Below are 23,547 nucleotides of genomic sequence, written 5' to 3'. Positions count from 1 at the left end.
AATACATCACGATCATGTGGGGTTCATTCCAGTGTCACAAGGATGGTTGAACATTTGCAAATCTACCTATATAATACACCAAATTAACAAAAGAAAGGATAAAAATCATATGATCTTACCAGTAGGTGCAGAAAAGCATTTAATAAGATTCAACATCCATTTATGACTAAAACACTCAATAAATTAGGAATAGAAGGAAAGTACCTCAACATAATAAAGAACATATATGACAGATCCTCAGCCAATATCATACTCAATTGCAAAAAGCTGAAAGATTTTCCTTTGTAATCAGTAACAAGACAAGGATGCCCACTCTCATCATTGTTATTGAACATAGTTCTAAAAGTCCTAGTCAGAGCAGTAAGGCAAGAGTAAGAAATAAAAGCCATCCAAATCTGGAAGGAAAAAGTAAAGGTATCAATTTTTACAGGTGATATAATTCCCTATATAGAAAATCCTAAAAACTCCACCATATAATTTAGAAACAATAAAGGAATATAGTAAAGTTGCAGTATATACACTGAATATACAAAAATCCACTGCCTTCCTGCTAACAATGAGACATCAGAAAAACAAATGAAAAACAAAACACACACACACAATTCCTTTTGTAATTGCAACAAAAAAATAAAATACCTAGGAATAAACAATGGATGTGAAATACCTACAAAGCCTTTTTAAAAGAAGTTGAAAAAGACACAATGAAATGGAAAGATATTCCATATTTATGGATTGGAAGAATCAACATAGTTAAAATGGCCATATTCCCCAAAGCAGTATACGATTTAATGCAATCCCCATCAAAATGCCAATGTCATTTTTAAGAAGTAGGATAAAAATTTATCAGATTTATTTTTTCACTTTTATTTTATTTTATTAATTTCTTTATTGATTAAGGTATTACATATTTGTTCTCATCCCCCCATTCCCATCCCAAACCCCTCCCCATGCATGCCCCCACCCCCTTGTTGTCTGTGACCACTGGTTAGGCTTATATACATGCATACAAGTCCTTTGGTTGATCTCTTCCCCTTAATCCCACCCTCCCCTACCTTCCCTCTGAGGTTTGACAGACTGATCGATGCTTCCCTGTCTCCGGGTCTGTTTTTGTTCATCGGTTTATGTTGTTTATTATTTCCCATAGATGAGTGAGATCAGGTGATACTAGAAATACACATATAAGAACAGAAAATGAGACCAGCCATAATGGTTATGCTGAGAGGCAAATGAATCAGTCTGTAGTGATTTTCTTTCTGGGCCAACAGTTCTTTTGAGTCCCAATTTCAATGTCAAACAGTTCCTTATGTGTATATGTCAGCAATGATATTTCAGTTCTGGATGGTGGACAAATGGTGGTAATTCAGGTCCGACCCTCTCTGGTTTGGTCCTGGGCAACCTGCTGTGTCTCTATGTGAATATGGACAGTTAGCATTTACCAACAAGTATCTGACTACTTTCTCATGTTTAAAAAAAGAGAAAAAACTTAAAAAGGGGGGGGGGTTATAGAAGGTGAGCAAAGGGTGGGTTTGAGATGTTTGGGTGGGTTAAGTGGGCATTTTGACAAATGGCTTCTCCTTTGGCATGCTTAATTGTGATGTATAACGGACATCCTTGCAGTCTAAGATGACACTTTTAAAATAAAATTCTCTCCTAATGATGACTTGAGCCCTGCCACTCGATGGGAGAATCAGCAGAACCTGTAGGATCTTATTTGGAACTGACATTTCTCTATTGTAATTTTGTTCCTGTTTATTTTTTCAATTTTCTTTTTGTTTCACTGGAAAGAAAAGATGATGCTCAGTTTTAAAAATATATATATATTTTATTGATTTTTTATGGAGAGGAAGGGAGAGGGATAGAAAGTCAGAAACATCGATGAGAAACATTGATCAGCCGCCTCCTGCACACCCCCTACTGGGGATGTGCCCGCAACCGAGGTACATGCCCTTGACCGGAATCGAACCTGGGACCTTTCAGTCCGCAGGCCGACGCTCTACCCACTGAGCCAAACCAGTTTCGGCTGATGCTCAGTTTTAAACGTTAAAAGTGTACAAGTTGCTTTGTTACAAAATTTATCAGATTTAAATGGAACCACAAAAGATCCCCCCAAAAAACAAAGTAATTTAGAGAAAAAAGAATGAAGTCAGAGGTATCACACTACCTGACTTTAATTACACCACAGGACTATGATAATCAAAAAAGAATGGTATTGGCAGAAAAACAGACACTGCTGGAGGCAAAGACCAGCAAGTAGTTAGCATAATAAATGTGAGAGGTTGGTCAGAAGGCTGATGTACCTTGGGGCTTTAGCAAGGGCTAAAAGCTATGCATAGATTGTTCTTTCAAGACAATGGTAGCTCAGGGCAATCCCCTAACCTGATCATCTTTTACTGTTTATCAAACCTTATCTTTGATATGTGTGTTTGCTTTGCTAAAGGGCAAATGTATATTCCAGTAAATAAAAAGCCATGGGTCCGGAGATTCAGGGAGCCACTGCACTAGAGAGTAGGTCTCTGCCTGGCTCCCCCAATGCCTTCCAAATTTATATTTCTTATCTATTATATCCATTTGCACGTGGCCTTTCTCCAGATTCTGAATCCTTGCTGCACAAGGTTGCGGCATTTCTGGCACCCAAACAAAGGACATCTGGAGAAGATTCACCTGAGTGAAAAAAGGAAATTCACCGGTAAAGGTGGGGATCACTGGAAAAGGTGGGGATCACAGAGAAAAAGGTGGGGAAGATTCACTGCACACAAAGCTCGTGCCAAGTTTGGGAAGTTGCGATCCGAAGTGGGAGAGGACGTCTTTTGTTTAAAGCCAGGCTATAATGGGGAAGAATTTGATTAAAAGGCAAAAATATCATTGTAAATTTTTATTTATGTTGTTGTCGTTGTTCATCCATTTTTTTATTAAGGTATTACATGTGTACATATCTTTCCATTGCCCCACAACCCCACTCCCATACATGCCCTCACCCACCAGTGTCTTGTGTCCATTGGTTATGCTTATATGAATGCATCCAAGTCCTTCAGTTGCTCTCTTATCTCCCCCACCTCTCCCTAACCTTCCCGCTGTAACTTGACAGTCTGTTTGATGCTTTACTGCCTCTGTATCTATCTTTTTTGTTCATCAGTTTATAATGTTCTTTATTATCCACAAATGAGTGAGATCATGTGGTATTTTTCTTTCATTGACTGGCTTATTTCACTTAGCATAATGCTCTCATGGATTGGTAGAATCCATATCATTAAAATGTCCACACTACCCAAAGAAATCTATAGATTCAATGCACTCCCTGTTAATGAGTGAGTGCATTGTCACGTTCCATCCAGGCTGCTGCAAATGGTAAGAATTCCTTCTTTTTTATGGCAGCAAAGTATTCCATTGTGTAGATGTACCATAGTTTCCTAATCCAGTCATCTACTTTAGCTATTATAAATTGTGCTGTTATGAACATAGGGGTGATATATATCCTTTCTGATTGGTGTTTCTAGTTTCTTAGGATATATTCCTAGGAGTGGGATTACTGGGGCAAATGGGAGTTCGATTTTTAGTTTTTTGAGGAAACTCCATACTGTTCTCCACAGTGGCTGCACAAGTCTGCATTCCCACCAGCAGTGCACGAGGGTTCCTTTTTCTCCGGATCCTCGCCAGCATTTGTCATTTGTTGATTTGTTGATGATAGCCATTCTGACAGGTATGAGATGGTACCGCATTGTCGTTTTGATTTGCATCTCTCGGATAATTAGTGACTTTGAGCATATTTTCATGTGTCTCTTGGCCTTCCTTCTGTCTTCTTTCGAAAAGATTCTATTTAGGTCCGTTGCCCATTTTGTTATAGGATCATTTATCTACCTTTTATTAAGTTGTATAAGTTGCCTGTAGATGTTGGAGATTAAAACTTTATCAGTGATAACATTTGCAAATATGTTCTCCCATACAGTGGGCTTTCTTGTTGGTTTGTTGATGGTTTCTTTTGCTGTGAAAAAGCTTTTTATTTTGATGTAGTCCCATTTATTTATTTTCTCTTTAGCTTCCATTGCCCTGGGAGCAGTATCAGTGAAGAAGTTCTTTCAGCATATGTCTGAGATTTTGCTGCCCGTGGATTCCTCTAGTATTTTTATGGCTTCCCATCTTATGTTCAATTCCTGTATCCATTTTGAGTTCATTTTTGTGTATGGTGTAAGTTGGTGGTCTAGTTTCATTTTTTTGCATGTATATGCCCAATTTTTCCAACACCATTTATTGAAGAGACTGTCTTGACTCCATTGTATGTTCATGCCTCCTTTGTCAAATATTAATTGAGCATAGTGGATTGGGTCAATATCTGGATTCTCTATTCTATTCCATTGGTCTATATGCCTATTCCTGTGCCAGTACCAGGCTGTTTTGAGAACAGTGGCTTTGTAATACATCTTGAAATATGGTATTGAGATCCCACCAATTTTATTCTTCTTTCTTGGGATTGCTGTGGCTATTCGGGGACTTTTTTTATTCCAGATGAATTTTTGGAGAGTTCTTTCTAGGTCTGTGAAATATGCCATTGGTATTTTAACAGGGAGTGCATTGAATCTATAGATTTCTTTGGGTAGTGTGGCCATTTTGATGATATGGATTCTACCAATCCATGAACATGGTATGTTCTTCCATCTGTGTACGTCTTCTTCTATCTCTTTTTTCAGTGTCCTGTGGTTTTCCGTGTATAGGTCTTTTACCTCCTTAGTTAAGTTTACTCCTAGGTATCTTAATTTTTTTAGTGTGATGGCAAATGGGATTGCTTTTAAAGTCTTTCTTTCTATAAGTTCACTATTGGTGTATAGAAATGCCGTAGATTTCTTGGTGTTTATTTTGTATTTCTGCTACATTGCCAAATTAATTTATTAAGTCTATTAGTTTTTTGATGGAGTCTTTCAGGTTTTTTTACGTACAATATCATGTCATCTGCAAATAAGGACAGCTTTACTTATTCTTTTCCAATTTGGATGCCTTTTATTTCTTCTTCTTGTCTGATCTCAATGGCTAATATTTTCAGTACTATGTCAAACAGGAGTGGTGAGAGTGGGCATCCCTGTCTTGTTCCTGTTCTTAGGGGAAATGGTTTTAGTTTTTGCCAATTGAGTATGATGTTAGCTGTGGGTTTATCATATATAGCTTTTATTATGTTGAGGTATGATCCTTCTATTCCCACCTTGTTGAGAGTTTTTATCAAGAAAGGGTGTTGGATTTTGTCAGATGCTTTTTCTGCATCAATTGATAAGACTATGTGATTTTTATCTCTCAATTTGTTTATGTGATGTATCACGTTTATTGATTCGTGGATATTGTACCTTCCTTGCATTCCTGGGATAAAACCTACTTGGTCATGGTGTATGATTTTTCTGATGTAATGCTGGATCCGATTTGCTAGTATTTTGTTGAGGATTTTGTCATCTATGTTCATGAGGGATATTGGTCTGTAATTCTCTTTCATTGTGTTGTCTTTATCTGGTTTTGGTATTAGGGTGATGCTGGCTTCACAGAAGGAGCCTGGAAGTGTTCCTTCCTCTTGAATTTTTTGGAATAGTCTGAGGAGGATAGGTTTTAGTTCTTCCTTGAAAGTTTGGTAAAACTCTCCTGTGAAGCCCTCTGGCCCCGGGCTTTTGTTTGCCGGAAGCTTTTTGATGACTGCTTCAATTTCTTCCATAGTTACTGGCCTGTTGAGCTGTTTAGATTCTTCCTGATTGAGTTTTGGCAGGTTGTATTTGTCTAGGAATATGTCCATTTCCTCCAGGTTGTCCAGTTTGTTGGAATAGAGTTGTTCATAGTATTTTGTAACAATCCTTTGTATTTCGTCAGGGTCTGTTGTTATTTCACCTCTTTCATTTCTGATTTTGTTTATTTGGGTCCTCTCTCTTTGCTTCTTGGTGAGCCTGGCTAGAGGTCCATCAATCTTGTTTATCCTTTCAAAGAACCAGCTCTTGGTTTTGTTGATCTTTTTTATTGTTTCTTTGGTCTCTATGTCATTTATCTCCACTCTGATCTTTGTTATTTCCTTCCTTCTGGTTACACTGGGCTTTTCTTGCTGCTCTTTTTCTAGCTCTTTGAGTTGTAGGGTTAGGTAATTTATTACCATTGTTTCTTGTTTTTTGCAATAGGCTTGTAGAGCTATGGACTTCCCTCTCAAGACTGCTTTCGCTGTGTCCCATAGATTTTGGATTGTTGTGTTTTCACTGTCATTTGTTGCCATGATGTTTTTTATTTCTCCCTTGATCTCTCTGGTAACCCAGTCATTGTTGTTTAGTCTCCATGTGTTTTATTATTTTTTTTTTGGATTGTTTTTATTGTAATTGATTTCCAGATTTATGCCATTGTGGTCTGAGAAGATACTCAGTATGATTTTTATCTTCTTGAATTTTAAGAGACTTTGCCTATGACCCAACATATGGTCTGTCTTTGAAAATGACCCATGCGCACTTGAGAAGAACGTATATTCTGTGGCTTTGGGTTGAACTGTTCTGAAGATGTCAATTAATTCTATCTGTTCTAGTGAGTCATTTAGGATTGATACTTCTTTGCTGATTTTTTGTTTAGAGGATTTGTCCAATGGTGATAGTGGGGTATTAAAGTCTCCTACTATGATTGTATTGCTGTCAATCTCTTCCTTGATATATTCCAGGTGTTTTTTTATGTATTAGATGCTCCTGTATTGGGTGTGTATATGTTTACCAAGAGTTATTTATTCTTGTTGGATTGCTCCCTTTAGTGTTATGAAGTGGCCTTCCTTATCTCTTGTTATGTCCATCACTTTAAGATCTAATTTGTCAGATATAAGTATTGCTACTCCAGCTTTTTATTTTCATTTCCATTCATCTGAAAAACCTTTTTCCCACTTTCACCCTCAGTCTGTGTGCTTCTTTATTTTCTGAGGTGGGTTTCTTGTAGGCAGCAGATATATGGGTCGTGTTTTTCTATCTAATCCGTTACCTTTTATCTTTTGATTGGGGCATTTAATCCATTTACATTTATAGTTATTATTGATAATTACTTATTTGTCGCTATTTTTATTCTTTACCCCTGTGGTCCTTCTTTGTTTCCTATTTCTTTTTTTTACAGAAGACCCTTTCACATTTCTTGCATTGCTGGTTTGGTGATAATAAATACCCTTAGTACTTTTTTGTCTGTGAAGCTCCTGATTTCACCCTCTATTTTATTTGATAGACTTGCTGGGAACTGTATTCTTGGATTTAGACCCTTCCTTTGCAAGACTTTTTATATGTCATTCCATTCCCTTCTGGCCTGATGAGTTTTTGTTGAGAATTCAATTGCTAGTCTGATGGGGGTTCCTTTGTAGGTAACTTTCTGTCTCTCTCTGGCCACTTTTAAGATTCTTACTTTGTCATTGGTGTTTGCCAATTTAATTATAATGTGCCTTGGGGTTGGTATTTTGGGGTTCATTTTGCTTGGGACTCTGTGAGCTTCTTGGATTTGTGTGGGGTTTTTCTTACCTATATCAGGGAAGTTTTCTGTCATTATTTGTTCAAAAAGGTTTTCTATTGCTTGCTCAGTTTCCTCTCCTTCTGGAACCCCTATTTTGCAGATATTGTTTTGTTTAGTGTTGTCCCACAGTTCCCTTAGGCTCTCCTCCTGCTTTTTAATTTTTTTTCTAGAAGCTGCTCTACTTGGGTATTTTTTCCTACCTTGTCTTCTAGCTCACTAATGCGGCCCTCTGCTTCTTCTAGTCTACTCTTGATGCTTTCTATTGAGTTCTCTACAGCAGCGATGTCATTTCTCATTTCTTCTTGGTTCTTCTTCATTTCCTCTTGGTTCTTACTCATATTGTCGAATTTGTCTTCCATTCTTTTTATCCATCGTATGACCATTTCTCTGAATTCTTTCTCTGACAGGTTACTTGCCTCCATTTCGTTTACTTTCCTTTCTGGTGATGCCTGCTTTTCTTTCATGTGTGGGCTGTTTCTTTGTTTCCCCATGGTCTCTCTTCTCCAGGTGTCTGGTTATGTAGTTCTTTCTCTCCTGCGTTGATTTAAAGGCACAAAATACAACACAACCAGGTACAATGCACAAGGCACTGAACATGAATGTATTCATGATATTAATAACCCCAAATAAAGGTGACCACCAGAGAAAGGCAAATTAGGGCATAGGAGAGAAAGAGGAAGAGAGAAAAAAAAGAAAGGAGTGCCAAAATGAAATTGGGAAAAGGAAAAAAAGTAAGAGAGAAAATAAAGAGATTAAGAATGAAAAGGGGAACAAACTATATATATGGGGAGAAAATTTCAATTTAACATTCACTAATCCCAACAAATGCCTGCAACAAGTACCTGGAGATTTATACAAACTACAAACAACAACTAATACCAAGTGAGGCGAGGGAAAACCGAAGCAAAAACAAACAAAAACAAAACAAGAAAACAAAACCAAAAAAAGAATAAGCAAAACAATCTCACAAAAAAGCATAAAGAATCGATATCATCAACATTCACACAAACAACAACAAAAGGACAGAGAGAAAAACAATTTTTGGATAGTGAAGACAGAGAAGAGAGAGGTGTGAATAGACCTGGAGCAGGGGATTGGAAATTAGATATATAAGTAGGGTGAAATTTTAACAGGGGGTAAAAAGAAAGAATAGGGAAAATCTAAAGCAAGAAAAGGGTAAGAGAAACAGGACACCAAAAGGGGAAAAGTTAGGAAGAGAGTGATGGCATAAAGGTAGAGTTGAGATAGAGTAACAAGATGCTAATGGAAAGATGAAAATAGAATGTAGAACATTAGTCCCAAAGTAAAATAAAGAGAAAATAAAATGACACTTTTTTTTAAAAAAAAAAAAGGTAAAATAGTAGTAGTAATATTACTGATTGAAAATAAAAATGTAATAATTAAAAATGTGAAATTGAGAAAAAAAGAAAAAAATAGTTTCTTAAGTAAAAGATGAAGAAAATAAAAATAAAAAACAATAAAAAATAAGTTAAAAAAATTAAATTTGCAGTAGTGAAGGTCATTCACTTCCTCTATTGTTCTGTTTGGCACGCTTGTTTCCCAGTCAGGACAGTATTCCAGTTTCCTGCATTCCACTGCTCCTCAGTGTTGTAAGCTAGTCCTGATTTTTAAGCAGGCATTGTATCTTAATTTCTTTTATTCCTTTATTTGTGATTACACAAGAGTCAATTTGTGATTCAGCCCCTGGGTGGCAGTGTTTCTGGATTGACCTCTGGGTCTATAGGGCCTCTCTAGCCTGTGCTTAGATTCTGCTTTCCCTGTGGCACTCAATACCGGTTTGTGGGAGTGGGCTGCCCCAGAGCTGGTTCTTCGAGTTCCAAAAAATCAACTTTCCCCTGCAGTCTCCCAGGGTGTCCCCAACTGGGTGATTCTATGTATTGGGCTTAGTAATCATAAGCAAGGATTTGAAGAGGAAAAGCGCAAGTGTGCGAACTCCGGGGCTGCATGCAAGTCTGCGCAGTCCCTTTTTCCCCCTTGGGTCTAAGCAGCCGGCACACTTTTAAAATGTTTAGGCTGTCCTTTTGCATCAGATTAAAATGGGTAGCTTTATAGAGATCCCTTCTGTTAGCAGCTCTGAGGACCCCCTTCCACATTCACGGATCACGTCAGCCCCAACAGCCCGGATTTTTCTAGGCGCAGAGTTCCCTGAGTCCTGCAGCTCCCGCAGTGTGCACGTTTCTCTGTCCTGCCGGGACCAGAGACCTCACCTTATCCCAGGGGAAATCTGACCTTTCCGTGGTGGGATGTAGAGCTCCTCTGAATCCGCGTGTTTGCGCCAATTGGGGACCAGTGTTCTGGGGTTCGCAGATGTTCGGTGGGTGCCGCGGTTGTAGATTTTCAAGCTTCCGATAACATCCACTTTCTCCTTCAAGATGGTGCTGTCTCTGCATCCGAACTGGTGGTTCTGGGAGGGAACCCAGCAGCAATGGGGGCTGCCCATTCAGCGGAGCCCCATCCAGCATTCCCCCACCTTCTCCTGGCGTATAGCTGTCCCTTAACTCACCAACAAACACTCCCCGTGCGACCCTCAGCTGTTCTTTCTATCTGCTCCGGGACAAGGCTCGGGACACGTCTGTCTATTCTGCCGCCATTTTTTTCTCCCTCATTGTAAATTTTTAGCTTGTATGCTCAAGGATAGAGAAATTGAAATGTCAAAGGGTACTCTCTTAAATCAGGCTCAAGGAAAACAAGTACCCTTGTCATCTTGTTCAAATTGCAAAATGTCTAATTTTTGTTGGGCATCAAAAGTCTGTAATAACTAAAAAGGCCTTGCTGGATCCTCCGCCTCTGGTGTGGAGAGGCTCAATGGCTGGAGAGGGTGGAGCTGTCAGTCTTCTTGCAGCAGGACTCTTTAATGCTTTGTTTGAAAATTACCATATGACAACTTGGGACAGGCAGATTTTAGCTAAAATAACTTTAAATTCTAGTCAATGCTATGGAGAGAAAGATCCAGGAAAAGAATTTTGATTTATTAAGTCTTCTCTATGTGTTCTGTTGATTGTAGTTTTATCTGTCTTTGTTGTTTATTGTTAGTATATTAAGCATGTTTTTAATTTAATAAGAAAAGAAACCTAGGTGGCCAGGCCATTTACTGAATTTCCCCAGAGCAAACAGGATGTGGGGGTAGGGAGACATGTGGCCGATGGTACATGTCCTAGGAGACAAAGGGAAGTAACTAAAGAAAAATATCCCCAGCCCATTAATTAGTAGGTCTTTTGATGATCCTGTAAAATGGATGCCCACTCTCGAGAGTACTATTAAAATTCTCATTTTTACCATGTTTTTATTTCCCAGTCTGTCATTTAACCTTTTGCACTCAGATGTTGAATGTGACTCAACATGGTTAGCATCGGTAACAGCTCGATGAAAAAAGCAAGCGAGTGCAAAGGGTTAAAATTTGGCAGAATTTAGAGATTCATATGGGATTTCTGTACTTGTGAATAGAAAAGGGCTAGATTAAGAGATGGCATGCCCCTTCTGATTTTGGATGGCTCTTGGACTGAGCTCCATCTCTTCATGGATGTTATAGAATAAACCCAAGAGTGTTTTTTCTCTGAATGATGATGAAAATGACACAAGGAAAATATACAGGCTGGATTTCGGCAACAAGATTAGTGTTTCCATAATAAAAGGTAGTTTTTGAATATTAATAGACCGCATTCCTCACAGTCAGTAAGTTTTCTCTGTTACAGAATTTGCCAAGGAAAATGCCTTGGATAATAATAATTGGCTTTAAAATCTCAAAATTGTTGAAACATGGATAAATAGATGTAACTAAAATGAAGGATTTGTTGTGGAGATTTTCAGTGATAACTATAGGTATATTGATAGTGGGGGTACAATCGCCTGGGGGGAGACTGGCTGCACTTTCTGATGGAGGAGGGGGCTGGTCTCATTTCCTGCAGCAGTAACCTTAGATGTTATCTCTAAGGAAGAATGTGGCGATTTTACATTCAAACAGCTACAGGCCTGCTTCCAAAGTCTTTGGCAACTTAAAGCTTTGGAGTTTACTGAATTAAATAGTAAAAAATTTATTAAATATCTAGGTATTTTGAAATAACAAAATACTGAAATATTAATCTGAGTTTACCTCATATGAAAATTCTACAGGACAGAATTGAATCTATTAATTAAATATGTCTTATTTTTATTTGAAATATATCCTTTAAAATGTGAAGGTATTACTAATCTAAGAAAGGCTAACTATTTAACTTGCTGCCTAAAATTTAAAACTTCTAAAAGTTTAAAGTTCAAATTAAGTTGGGAGAAATTATATAGTTGTGATTAAAAATACATAAAGTATAGAAATTTAATTTTGAATAAAATAATTCTTATCTTTTCTTTGGAGAAATTAGCATTTCAAAATATTTTGTACTCATTATGTATACTACATGTAGTAAAATTCAACCTAGGATATAATATTTTATATAGTCTAATTAAAGAAAGGATTAATTCTATGGTCTGGACCAAATTTTTAATATTAAAACCAGTTTAAATATAATTGACTAGAGGCCCGGTGCACGAAATTCATGCACGGGGGTGTGTGTCCCTCTGCCCAGCTGGCACCCTCTCCAATCTGGGACCCCTTAAGGGATGTCCGACTGCCCATTTAGGCCCAATCCCAGTCGGACATCCCTCTCACAATCCAGAACTGCTGGTTCCCAACTGCTTGCCTGCCTGCCTTCCTGATTGCCCCTAACCGCTTCTGCCTGCCAGCCTGATCACCCCCTAAACCACTCCCCTGCCAGCCTGATTGATGTCTAACTGCTCCCCTGCCAGCCTGATTGCCCCTAACTGCCCTCCCCTGCAGGCCTGGTCACCCCTAACTGCTCTCCCCTGCAGGCCTGGTATCCCCCAACTGCTCTCCCCTGCAGGCCTGGGTCCCCCCCAACTGCCCTTTCCTGCAGGCCCGGTCACCCCCAACTTCCCTCCTCTGCTGGCCTGGTCACCCCTAACTGCCCTCCCCTGCAGGCTTGATCGCCCCCAACTGTCCTCCCTTGCAGGCCTGGTCCCTCCCAACTGCCCTCCCCTGGCCATCTTGTGGTGGCCATCTTGTGTCCACATGGGGGCAGGATCTTTGACCACATGGGGGCAGCCATCTTGTGTGTTGGAGTGATGGTCAATCTGCATATTACTCTTTTATTAGATAGAATATCTTTTAGAATAATTACAAATATATAATATAATATTTGGGTTATGTATATTTGATGGTCTTTCCAAGTTAAATTTCAAGACTTTAACTGAGAGATAGCCTTGGGACATTTCAAGGCTATACTCTCTTCTTTTTATTTATTTATTTAAATATATATTTTATTGATTTTTTACAGAGAGGAAGGGAGAGGGATAGAGAGTTAGAAACATCGATGAGAGAGAAACATCGATCAGCTGCCTCCTGCACACCCCCTACTGGGGATGTGCCCAAAACCAAGGTACATGCCCTTGACCGGAATCGCACCTGGGACCTTTCAGTCCGCAGGCCGACGCTCTATCTACTGAGCCAAACCGGTTTTGGCTATTCTCTCTTCTTAAAGGAAATAGTTTTGAACTAAATTAGACTGATCTAATATACTTGAAATCATGTGGAAAGCTTTACCAAATAAAATTAATAGTATATTTTATTTATATACATGTATTTTAAATGTTACAAAGATTTCAACCTCTAAGGGAGGGAAGGACAAAGTCACTGAATACTTTTAAGCAAAACCAGATTATTCAGCAGTGGAAGTTCAAGAAACCCTCAGGCAGTCTGCTCTTTAAATAGGCTAAGGTGGTAGGGCGGCATCTGTACTTCATAGGTCATATATATAAGTTTACTTACTTTACTTTTTCAATAAAGGTGCATACTTTACTTAATGAATTAGCTTTTTACAATATAATCAAAGTCTCATATAAATTCAGTTTTATGAGAAGCCAATATTTTTATAAGTAACTAGAAGTCTGGTGCACAAAATTCGTGCACGGGGGGTCCTCAGCCAAGCCTGCACCCTTTCACAGTCCGGGAGCCCTCAGGGGATGTCCAACTACATTTTTTAAAAATCACCCTGTACTTAATTTTCCTACTAATTCCTTTTAAACTCCCCTCACTCACATTCTGTTTCTTCCTTTTATTTAACTATTTTCCTGGCCTCACCCCATTTTAGCATTCTTCTCTTTCCTGCTTTCTTTCCCTCCTTCCCTTTGAACCTCCTGTGGCCCCTCTCCATCCCTCCATCCTCCCTCCTCTCCCTTCATTCCCCGTGTCTGTCTCCTTCTTATTCCTCCCACCTTCCCCCCATTTGCCTTTCCCTTGTGAGCCTGAACCCTGCCTCCGTCCCTCCTAACCTTTTATTACCCCCTAACCCCCGCCATGTTCACTGGTTTCTCTTTTAGACCTTCCCCTTTCCTCTCTAGGACCTGTTTCCAGTCCCACCTGAGCGCACTTTGATATTAAAGCTTCCGTTTGGAGGGCATTAACCCCCAGCCCAGGGCCCAGCCCTGACCAGGCCTTTGCCACTCCCCCTTCCCTGGCCTCCCTGTCACTGTCCTCCAAGCACTCCACCCAGAAGGCCTCGGACTATCCACCCCTCCGTCCCAGGACACCCGGGTGCCTACCTGCCAATGGCCCATGCCAGGGGCCACTGCCCTCCTCCCACATCTGGGTGGGGCTCCCCACTCCATGTTGCCTGAGTCCTGCCCCTTGCCAGGCGTACCTGCTCCGCCTTCCACTCCCCCCACTGCCCGCGTGCAACCCCAAGTTTCCTTCCCTTTTCCATTCCTGCATCTTTTTCTTGTTCCCTTTCTGTATTTCTGTTTACCCTCAGCATGTCTGCATGCAGGCCTGCCTTCCTCTCCCTCTCCTTTCTTATCCACTCCTATCATATCCTATCCTACCTACCCTGAGCCTTGCAGCTGCCTGAGCAGGGGGCAGGGACGCAGCATGGTGATCGGTTGTTATGTGACAGCATCCCAACCAATTTGCATATTATCCTATTATTAGATAGATTGGATCTTAACAAAGTCCAAAGTAGAGATTTGCATATGTATGCAAATGATCACTAGCCAAGAAGAATACTGTTTAAAAGTAAATTTTAAGCTTAATAAAAAGGAGAAATTTTAAAATCTCTTTCACTACTATTTACAAAGTAAACTAAAGGTTATTACTCAAGCATTAAATCTCATCATTAATAAGACACCATAAGTGAAAAGAGAGTTACTTTTACTTAATATGTATGCATGGCAGTATTGGCCAGCATCCAAAAAGCAACCAAGTTTGTTGCTCTGTTTAAAAGAAAAAAAAAGTTTTTAAAAGAAACTCCATAAATGTGGCCTAGAAATTACTCTGAAAGAAAAAAAACAAAAACAGGAGATTCCCTTCAAATATCTAGAAAACTGTAATTAAAAATCAATGTATTAGGCCTCAAAAAGAAAAGTAAATAATTTGCATTTTGCCTCCCTAAACAAAGCTTATGTCAATATACTCAAAGACTGATAGCAGAAATTCAATTAATGTCATTTACTGTCCACACCCAAGGGCAAATAAAGCTAGAAAATAAGCCTTATTTCAGACTGATTTAAATTGGCATATTGAAATAAGTGAATATTCAAGGGAACTTAATTGTACCAAGCAGGAACCTATTCCTGGGGCATTAACTATTTTTCCTGTTGGTTCATCTCACACTAAAGCTGCTTATCATGCAATAAGTTCAAGGAATCTCACACTAGCATGTTCCCAATTTAAAACAAAGAAAGGGGGGATAGTAATCTCCTGTAAGTAAATTACATCAAGCCTTAATTACTTTAAATTTTTTCACTTTTAATGCTGATGGCTAAACACTCATGGAATTACACTAGTATCAGAATAAGCCAAAGGAAAATGTTTTGGCAAAATGAAAAGATCCCAAGTCTACTTTATGGAAGGGAGGGTCTCTTTATTAACCTTTGGTCGAAGATATGCTTATGTATTTCCAGAAAATTCCTCCAAGCCTGTGTAGAAACTTCAACAGTGGATCTGAGAGAGGACCTGCTTGCCCCATACCTGTGGCTGCAGACAGACAACTACTCCATCCCCAGATATCAGTAGCCCAAAGCAACACGTTGAGGAGATGGAGGAGAAACAGTCCAGAGATGGGGGATGGCAAAGACACCTCCCTATGTTAGCAGTCATCAGCTGTGCATTAGTACAGGTTTCCCTGGACCAAGCCAAAGAAGGTTGGATCTGAATGGTCATTGCCCACCATTTGTCCACCATCCAGAATTGGAATATCATTCCTATCATGTCACAGGGGACAGTGATTGGGAAGGGGACTCAAAGGACTGATGGACCAGAAAGGAGCTTACTACAAACTGGTTCCTTATATGCCTAACAACAATTTTTAAAAGGACATGAAATAACTCAATCCTTTTCATTGAATTTAAAAGTCTTAAAAGGACCCAAGCTCTGCGAATGGCATACACCCCTTTCTAAATTTATTATTAAAACTAAAAAGGGGGATATGCTGGAGGAAAAGATCAACAAGTAGTTAGCATAATAAATGTGAGAGGTCTGTCAGAAGGCTGATGTACCTTGGGGCTTTAGCAAGGGCTAAAAGCTATGCATTGAATGTTCTTTCAAGACAATGGTGGCTCAGGGCAATCCCCTAACCTGATCATCTTTTACTGTTTATCAAGCCCTGCTGGGAGGGGGTTGTGGCCTGATGTCTCCCGGCCTGGCGCCAGGGCAGGGGGCATGGCCTGAGGTCCCCTGTCAAGCCCCACAGGGGCGGGGGCACAGCCTCAGGTCCCTGCTGATTGCTCGTTAAGGCTCATTAGGGGAACTCGGATTCAGCTGTGCGTACAGCCATCTTGTGTTATGGAAACCCCACCTCTGCTGTGGGTGCAGCCATCTTGTGTTATGGAAACCCCTGCCTCCACTGTGGGTGCCGCCATCTTTGTGGCAGAGTGATGATCAATTTGCATATTTCCTCTTTATTACATAGGATAGCAAAAAAATTCAAAGTAAATGCCCATCAAGTAATCATTGCATAAATAAAATGTGATGCATCCACACAGTATGTTTAGCATTAAAATGCAATGAAGTACTGATATATGCTACTACATAGATGAATCTTGAAAACATGCTAAGTAAAAGAACCCAGACATATTGTATGATTGCATTTATATGAATGTCCAGTATGATACATCTATAGAGACATAAAGTAGATTAGTGATTGCTTAGTTGAATGTGATTGTTGAAGGGAAATGGGGAGTGACTGCTAATGAGTTTCTTTTGGGGGTAATTAAAATGTTCTTAAATTATGGTGATGGTTGCAGAATACTGCTTACCCTAAAATTATTAAGCTACATACTTGAAATGGATGAATTGTATTCTATGTGAATTATATCTCAATAACATGATTTTTAAAAATGAGAGGGGCTGAGGCTTAATTTTAGGTGAGTGTAAGTCAATCTAAGTGGAGTAGACCATTTAGTTGACCTCATTTCTGGAGCCCTGAATGTTTTAGTTTGCTTTATATAAAACTACCATCTTGGGCTTTGTCCTGTCTTTCCTCATTTCACGTCTGTATTCAAATGTGTTCTGCAAGCAGTGCCGGGTAGGGGGCACGGCCTGAGGTCCCTTGTCAAGCCCCGTGGGTCAGGGGGTGCAGCCTGAGGTCTCTTGCCCCGGCCAGGTGCCATGCAGCCTCAGGTTCCTACTGTTCGGTCGTGATGTTATGGTGTCCTGGCTAATTTGCATATTCCTCTATTATATAGATATACTATCTTTCTATAGCTTATATTTAGATCAATTCTCATTATTACTCAAAAAATATAGTTTTAAGTTTTCCTTAGAATCATGTTTATCTACTTCTTGCTCAGTATTTAGATTCTTTCCAATTCTTTTATGATTTATCTTTTTCCAGAAGCCTAGGTTTGTACATTTAAGTACATTATAAATTAGTTACCTATAGAATCAGGAGTCTGAGATTTCCTATTAATACCTACAAATAACAGTTAAAATTCTTCCATGTTAAAATCTGCTGGTATCTCACTTAGTTGAAGACTAGCCTAAGACTGATCTGTGATATATTTATGGTTTAAGAATCAAAGTACCTAAGAATAGTAGGATTACTTGGGAGTAGTGGGGTCATTTAGTCATTATGGCTGCCTGTAAAGCCTATAGTGGTCATTTGTTATCAGTGGAAGTAGAGTGTCCACTGGTGAAAGTAGGGGATCCCTTTCCCCACTGGGTGCAGGGCTCAGGTTCTTATGAAATCACTAGAGGCCTGGTGCATGAAATTCGTGCACTGGGGGGGGGGTCCCTCAGCCCAGCCTGCACCCTCTTCAATCTGGGACCCCTCGGCTAAATGGGCAGTTGGACATCCCTCTCACAATCCAGGACTGCTTGCTCTCAACCGCTCGCCTGCCTGCCTGATTGCCCCTAACCACTTCGCTGCCAGCCTGATCGATGCCTAACTGCTCCCCTGCCAGCCCAATTGCCCCTAACTGCCCTCACCTGCTGGCCTGGTCACCCCTTAACTGCCCTCCCCTGAAGGCCTGATTGCCCACAACTGCCCTCCACTGGTGGCCTGGTCCCCCCCAACAGCTCTCCCCTGCTGGCCTGGTTGCCCCTAACTGCCCTCCCCTGCAGGCCTGGTTGCTCCTAACTGCCCTCCCCTGCCAGCCTGGTCCCCCCTAACTGCCCTCCCCTTCTGTCCTGGTTCCCCCAACTGCCCACCCCTGTAGGATTGGTCACCCCTAACTATCCTCCCCTGCTGGCCTGGTCCCCCACAACTTCCCTCCCCTGCAGGCCTGATCATCCCCAACTGCCCTCCCCTGCAGGCCTTGTCGCCCAAACTGCCCTCCTCTGCTGGCCCGGTCACCCCTAACTGCCCTCCCCTGCTGGCCTGATCACCCCCAGCTGCCCTCCCTTTCAGGCCTGGTCCCTCCCAACTGCCCTCCCCTACTGGCCTGATCGCCTACAACTCCCCTCCCCTGCTGGTCATCTTGTGGTGGCCATCTTATGTCCACATGGGGGCAGCCATCTTTGACCACATGGGGTGGCCATCTTGTGTGTTGGAGTAACGGTCAATTTGTATATTACCTCTTTATTATAGAGGATGAGAAAAAGAATTTTCTAAGACTTGCATGGGAGAATGAGTGATTTTTATTTGCGTGGAGTTATATCCCTCTGTTTCCAAAATACCATTTCCCTTAAACCAGTCCTTGAAATTGTGTATCTGGGGCTCCAGCAGAGCGAAAAGCAAAGCTAGTGTCCAGAGTTTCTGTTCCATAGTGGAGTTGAGTCCACTATAACATCAGGCTAGTTCAGTGGTCAGCAAAGTCATTAGTCAACAGAGCCAAATATCAACAGTACAACAATTGAAATTTCTTTTGAGAGCCAAATTTTTTAAACTTAAACTTCTTCTAACGCCACTTCTTCTAACGCCACTTCTTCAAAATAGACTCGCCCAGGAATCTCTCTGCACCAGAGGCGGCTTCAGCAGTGGAGTTTCACTTATTACAGATTTTAAATTCCATACACACACTAAGATTCTAATTTGAACAAGTAACAACATTATTCTGTGATCACATAGACTTCAACATTTGCCTCTAAAGGGCATTTTCTCTAAACTCTACTTGTCCCATGTTTTACTCCCGACTATCAAAAAGTTGCTCCTCCCTTACCTTAACGAGTGCACTCTTTATCTGGAGGAGAGCCTCACCATCTGTGTCCCAAGTCCTCAGTTCCGTGCCCGGGCGCCAATTGTCAGGGCCAGCCTGACGGTTGAACCGGGCTGAGGTAGGGAGGTGGGATTTGAGAAAAGAAAGAATAAGAGAAACAAAAGCAAGAGAAACAACAGCGGGATCAGGAGGTCTACGAGTCTTCGAGAGGCTGTAGCACCATTTATTAACTCTGTAATGCCTTTTATACATAAGACACTAAGCAGGGGATCAATCAAGAGGAAAACATTCTTTGTTCTTCTAAAATCACTAATGGAGGGATAAGTTGAAGGACAAGTTCTTGTTACAATAAATCTCACTAATTGGATACATATTTCTTGGTAAGCCATGAAAGTAGCTCTTATCCTACTGATAGCAGTCATATAAACAAGCCTGGGAAAGCTTTGTAGGTAGGGGCTGCTCTCATTATACTGATTAATTGCCATCCAAACAGGTCTGGGAAATCTGTGTGGGGGTAAGGGACTGAGCCTTGCGAGTCCCTTCAGGTGCAAGGATCGTGTCAGCTTACACCCTGTCTCCAACACATATGTGGCTAATAAAATAAAAAAAAAGACTCGCCCAGGCCGTGGTATTTTGTGGAAGAGCCACACTCAAGGGGCCAAAGAGCTGCATGTGGCTCGCGAGCCGCAGTTTGCCGACCATGGGGCTAGTTCAAGTCCATTCATTAGTCCATTGTGTCTAGGAACCCCATGGCTATGGGCCATGTGGACAATTGCAGAGCCTGAGAGTTCCACAAGCCAGGAGTCAAGACACTATCAACAAGGAAGAGAGAGCAAGAGGAAACCCCTTTGTTTAGGAGGTTAAATATAAAATCTTCCCTTGCTTTCAGTGGCCATGCCTACACACCTATTCTGGCCAGTGCCCTGTTCCCAGGTATTACTGACAATCAACCACCCTCTTTGTCATTTAGACTTTACTGGGCATGCCTCTATTCTTTCTTTGTCCAGTCCCTTCCCCCAGAATTTGTGGGGAACAGACCTGGAGAGTTTTAAGCAATAGTTTCCTGGCACAAATGACATGTCCATATTATCCAGCCTTCCCTGTGCTCCTTTCCTGTTAATTAATTAATAACTGCATTAATTATAACAGTATCACATTGACCAGCTCTATGTCTTTATTCTCTTTTTTCTCAGGACTTCATATCATCCACAGCCTAGATGAAGTCAATTTCATCCAGAACCTTGTGTTTTACATTGAAGCTGCATATAAAACTGCTGTAAGTGCTCATTTGGTAATGCATTTTAAAGATATGGTGATTTTAAAATTCTGGACAACCGATTTTTTCTCTTATAGCTACACCTCATAGTGAACCAATCTGTAAGGCTTCTGGCAGAAATTATCTTCAGTCTCTTTCTTTGCTAAGCTCTGTCATCTTCTGTTTACCTTCTCCCGAAGGGAGTTACAGAGGCAAGAGAGACAAGATGCTATGTTTTCATTTCTTTCAAACTGTATAATATCTGATGGTATGTATTTAGCAATCTGGGGATAAATTGTAGTCTTATTGTAATGACTTATGGTCTTAAGCAGGAGCGAGATAGCTAGGGCGTATTATGGGCCAGTTAGCTACTTAGAAATAACATTTCTATGTGTATAATAATATCTGTAGACATTGATTCAGTATTTACAGTACAAAATAGTTACTTTTTCTTACAACTACTATATGAGATAAATTTATATGAAATCAAAATATTTAACATCTGTTCTCTCAGGGATCACTGTTCTTCATTACATGATGTTCACTGTATTGAAAATGGATGTGTTACAAATAATCCAGTTTTTTAATTTAATTGTTTAGTTTTTTAGTTGTTTTTAGTTGTTTTAGGTGGGAGGGTAAATCTGGAACCTGTCACTCTATATTTGCCAGAAGGATAAGTGTAACATAGAAATGCTATAACTGGACAATCAATGGATCCATACTGCATGTCACTACTTGAGTCAGTTAAGCAGAGGCAGGGTTGAATCATATATGAGTGAGTGTTTATTCTGTTAATGTAAAAATAAACATTGAAACCTATAAAGAATTTTTGTGAGTTTATTTGAGCCAAACTGTCAACATATGCCGGGAAGCAGAACATCAACGAATTGAGATAATGCTCCGGAGAATGGCGGGTTACATTTATATTTATACATTGCATTCAAAGGAAGGGACATGGGTGGGTTACATGAAATCCACTGGTGATAGAGTAGAGAGGCTGGAGAAAGCAAAAGGAGGGGGGGAGAACCCCTGGGATTGGATATAAAGTAAAATGATAGACACATACTTAGGTGGGTGGAGGAACAATTAACATGATAATAATGAAGGAATTTGTGGTATGTGTCCTGGAGCCCAGCACATTAGGTTGTGCCCCAAGGGGTTCAGAAAAAGGGAAGTTACAAGTTACCCAGACATTTCCATGGTATATTATTATAGATGCAAAAAGACGGATAGGTTCAGTTAAGGTAAAGGTTGACCTTGTCAGTGAAGAAACCAACCTAGGATGTAACTACCCACCATAACTGCTTTTAGTTAATGTTTAATTTCGGACCATCCTTTGTGGTTACTTTAGGTCTCTGAGTTTGCAAGACTGCCATGCAGGCCTTCTTTGAGCTTGTCAGGTTAGCATGTGGCCCCTTTTATCCACAATGCCAATACTACCAGCAGTATGGGGAGAGCAGCGATCATCCACAAAAATCTGCTCTGCACCACTCCCCCCCCCCCCCCCGCCCCACTCCTATAAGCCAGCTGCTTATATTGGGTAAAAAGGACAAAAGATTACATTGGGAAGTAGCCAAAGGGTATGCCAAATGGGCAGTTAACAGGTAAGCAGAGAGCTGGGGATCTTCAAAGGGCTTAGTGATATGCAAGGGCTAGGGGTCTTTAAAGGGTTGGCAATTCTGCAGCAAAGTTGTTAATCTTTCCATGATAATAGGCAGCTGCAAATGGGAGGATGGGATGCATTTCCAGGTGAGTTCCCAGGACCCAAGTGCAGCTGCCAGCAGCCTTCTTTAATCAGAACAAAATCACATTTAACAGAGCATGATTAATATTGCTTACAATTCTAGCTGGTTCCCCAACATTCTATTTCTGCCCCTATCAATATTGGATGCAAACAGACATTATTTGTTGACTGATCACTTTGCCTTCCAATATCATAGGCCTGGGTACAAATTTGTACTCTGTAGACCAGGGTACAAATTAGGGTTCTCTGGCCTCTCCACTACAGGTAAGGATTGCAGCAGTAGAATTAATATTTGTGTCTTCTGAGAGTCTTATCTTTGCTGCACACACAAGGGTACAGCTGAGTTTGGGGCAGGTCAGACTAGTTATGGGATAAATATGGTTTACCTTCCTAAAGCTTTAACTCAGAGATCTGGCATGAAAAGTAATTTAAGATGCATATGGAAATAAATACAGGTGCGTAAGGTATATTGTGTGTATGTGTGTTTGTATGTACATGTATGTATGTACATGGGTATGTTCAAGTTCTATTTAGTAAGAGGGCCTAGAAGCAATAACACCATAGTGACAATGAGCACCATTATTCAAGTTTTGGATTGTAACTATCATTCTCTAGTAAAAGAAACCAGGATTCCATATAGAAGTGGTCAGTTCCTGGGCTGGTATATGAAAAATACAAGATGAGACTGGAGCATCATGTAGTGACAGAAGTGAGGAAGTGTTCAAAAAGAATGGGGCATGTCAAACCTGGAAGAACTCTCTAAGGCCAAAGTTGGAACAATTCGAGCAACAAAATAATATTTTATTACAACCAAGAGAAAAACCTAAATATCCAAAATTTCCTACTGATATAAATAAACAACTGAATATAGAAATGGGGGAGAAATGATAACTCTTCCTTAGTGATGAATTGCAGAGGTAATGAAGGAACTAGAAAATCACCATTGAAACACCACTAATAATTGTTGCTGGCAGGACTCACTAATGGATGCTGTCAACTGATGATCTTGGCACCAATTTAACAGCAATGGGAATCCCCAGTTTAGGGTGCAGTGAAGAAGTAAACTAATGTTGTTCTGACATTAATTTCTTAGCTTTGACAGTTGTACTATGGTTCTGTCAGGTGTTAACATTAAGGAAAGCTGAGGTAAAGGTTTATGGGAACTCACTGTACTATTTTTGTAACTTCTCTGGAAGTCTAAAGTTATTTCAAAATAAAGTTTGTTAAAATTAATTTTATCCGAAACTGGTTTGGCTCAGTGGATAGAGCGTCGGCCTGCGGACTCAAGGGTCCCAGGTTCCATTCCGGTCAAGGGCATGTACCTTGGTTGCAGGCACATCCCCAGTAGGGGGTGTGCAAGAGGCAGCTGATCGATGTTTCTCTCATCGATGTTTCTAACTCTCTATCCCTC

General features: G+C 40.4%; 1 protein-coding gene across 1 annotated transcript in view; it reads left to right on the top strand.

The window, feature by feature from the left end:
* PHKA1 (phosphorylase kinase regulatory subunit alpha 1) overlaps nucleotides 1–23,547 on the top strand; it is a 371,877-nt gene that overhangs the window by 41,662 nt on the left and 306,668 nt on the right. The window contains exon 6 of the mRNA XM_079765335.1: nucleotides 20,331–20,413. Within this exon, the coding sequence (XP_079621461.1) occupies nucleotides 20,331–20,413 (83 nt within the window). The remainder of the gene's footprint in view (nucleotides 1–20,330; nucleotides 20,414–23,547) is intronic.

The sequence above is a fragment of the Cnephaeus nilssonii genome, assembly GCF_951640355.1.
Source record: "Cnephaeus nilssonii genome assembly, chromosome: X".
Lineage (NCBI taxonomy): Eukaryota > Metazoa > Chordata > Mammalia > Chiroptera > Vespertilionidae > Cnephaeus > Cnephaeus nilssonii.
This window is presented reverse-complemented; position numbering and strand designations above follow the sequence as displayed.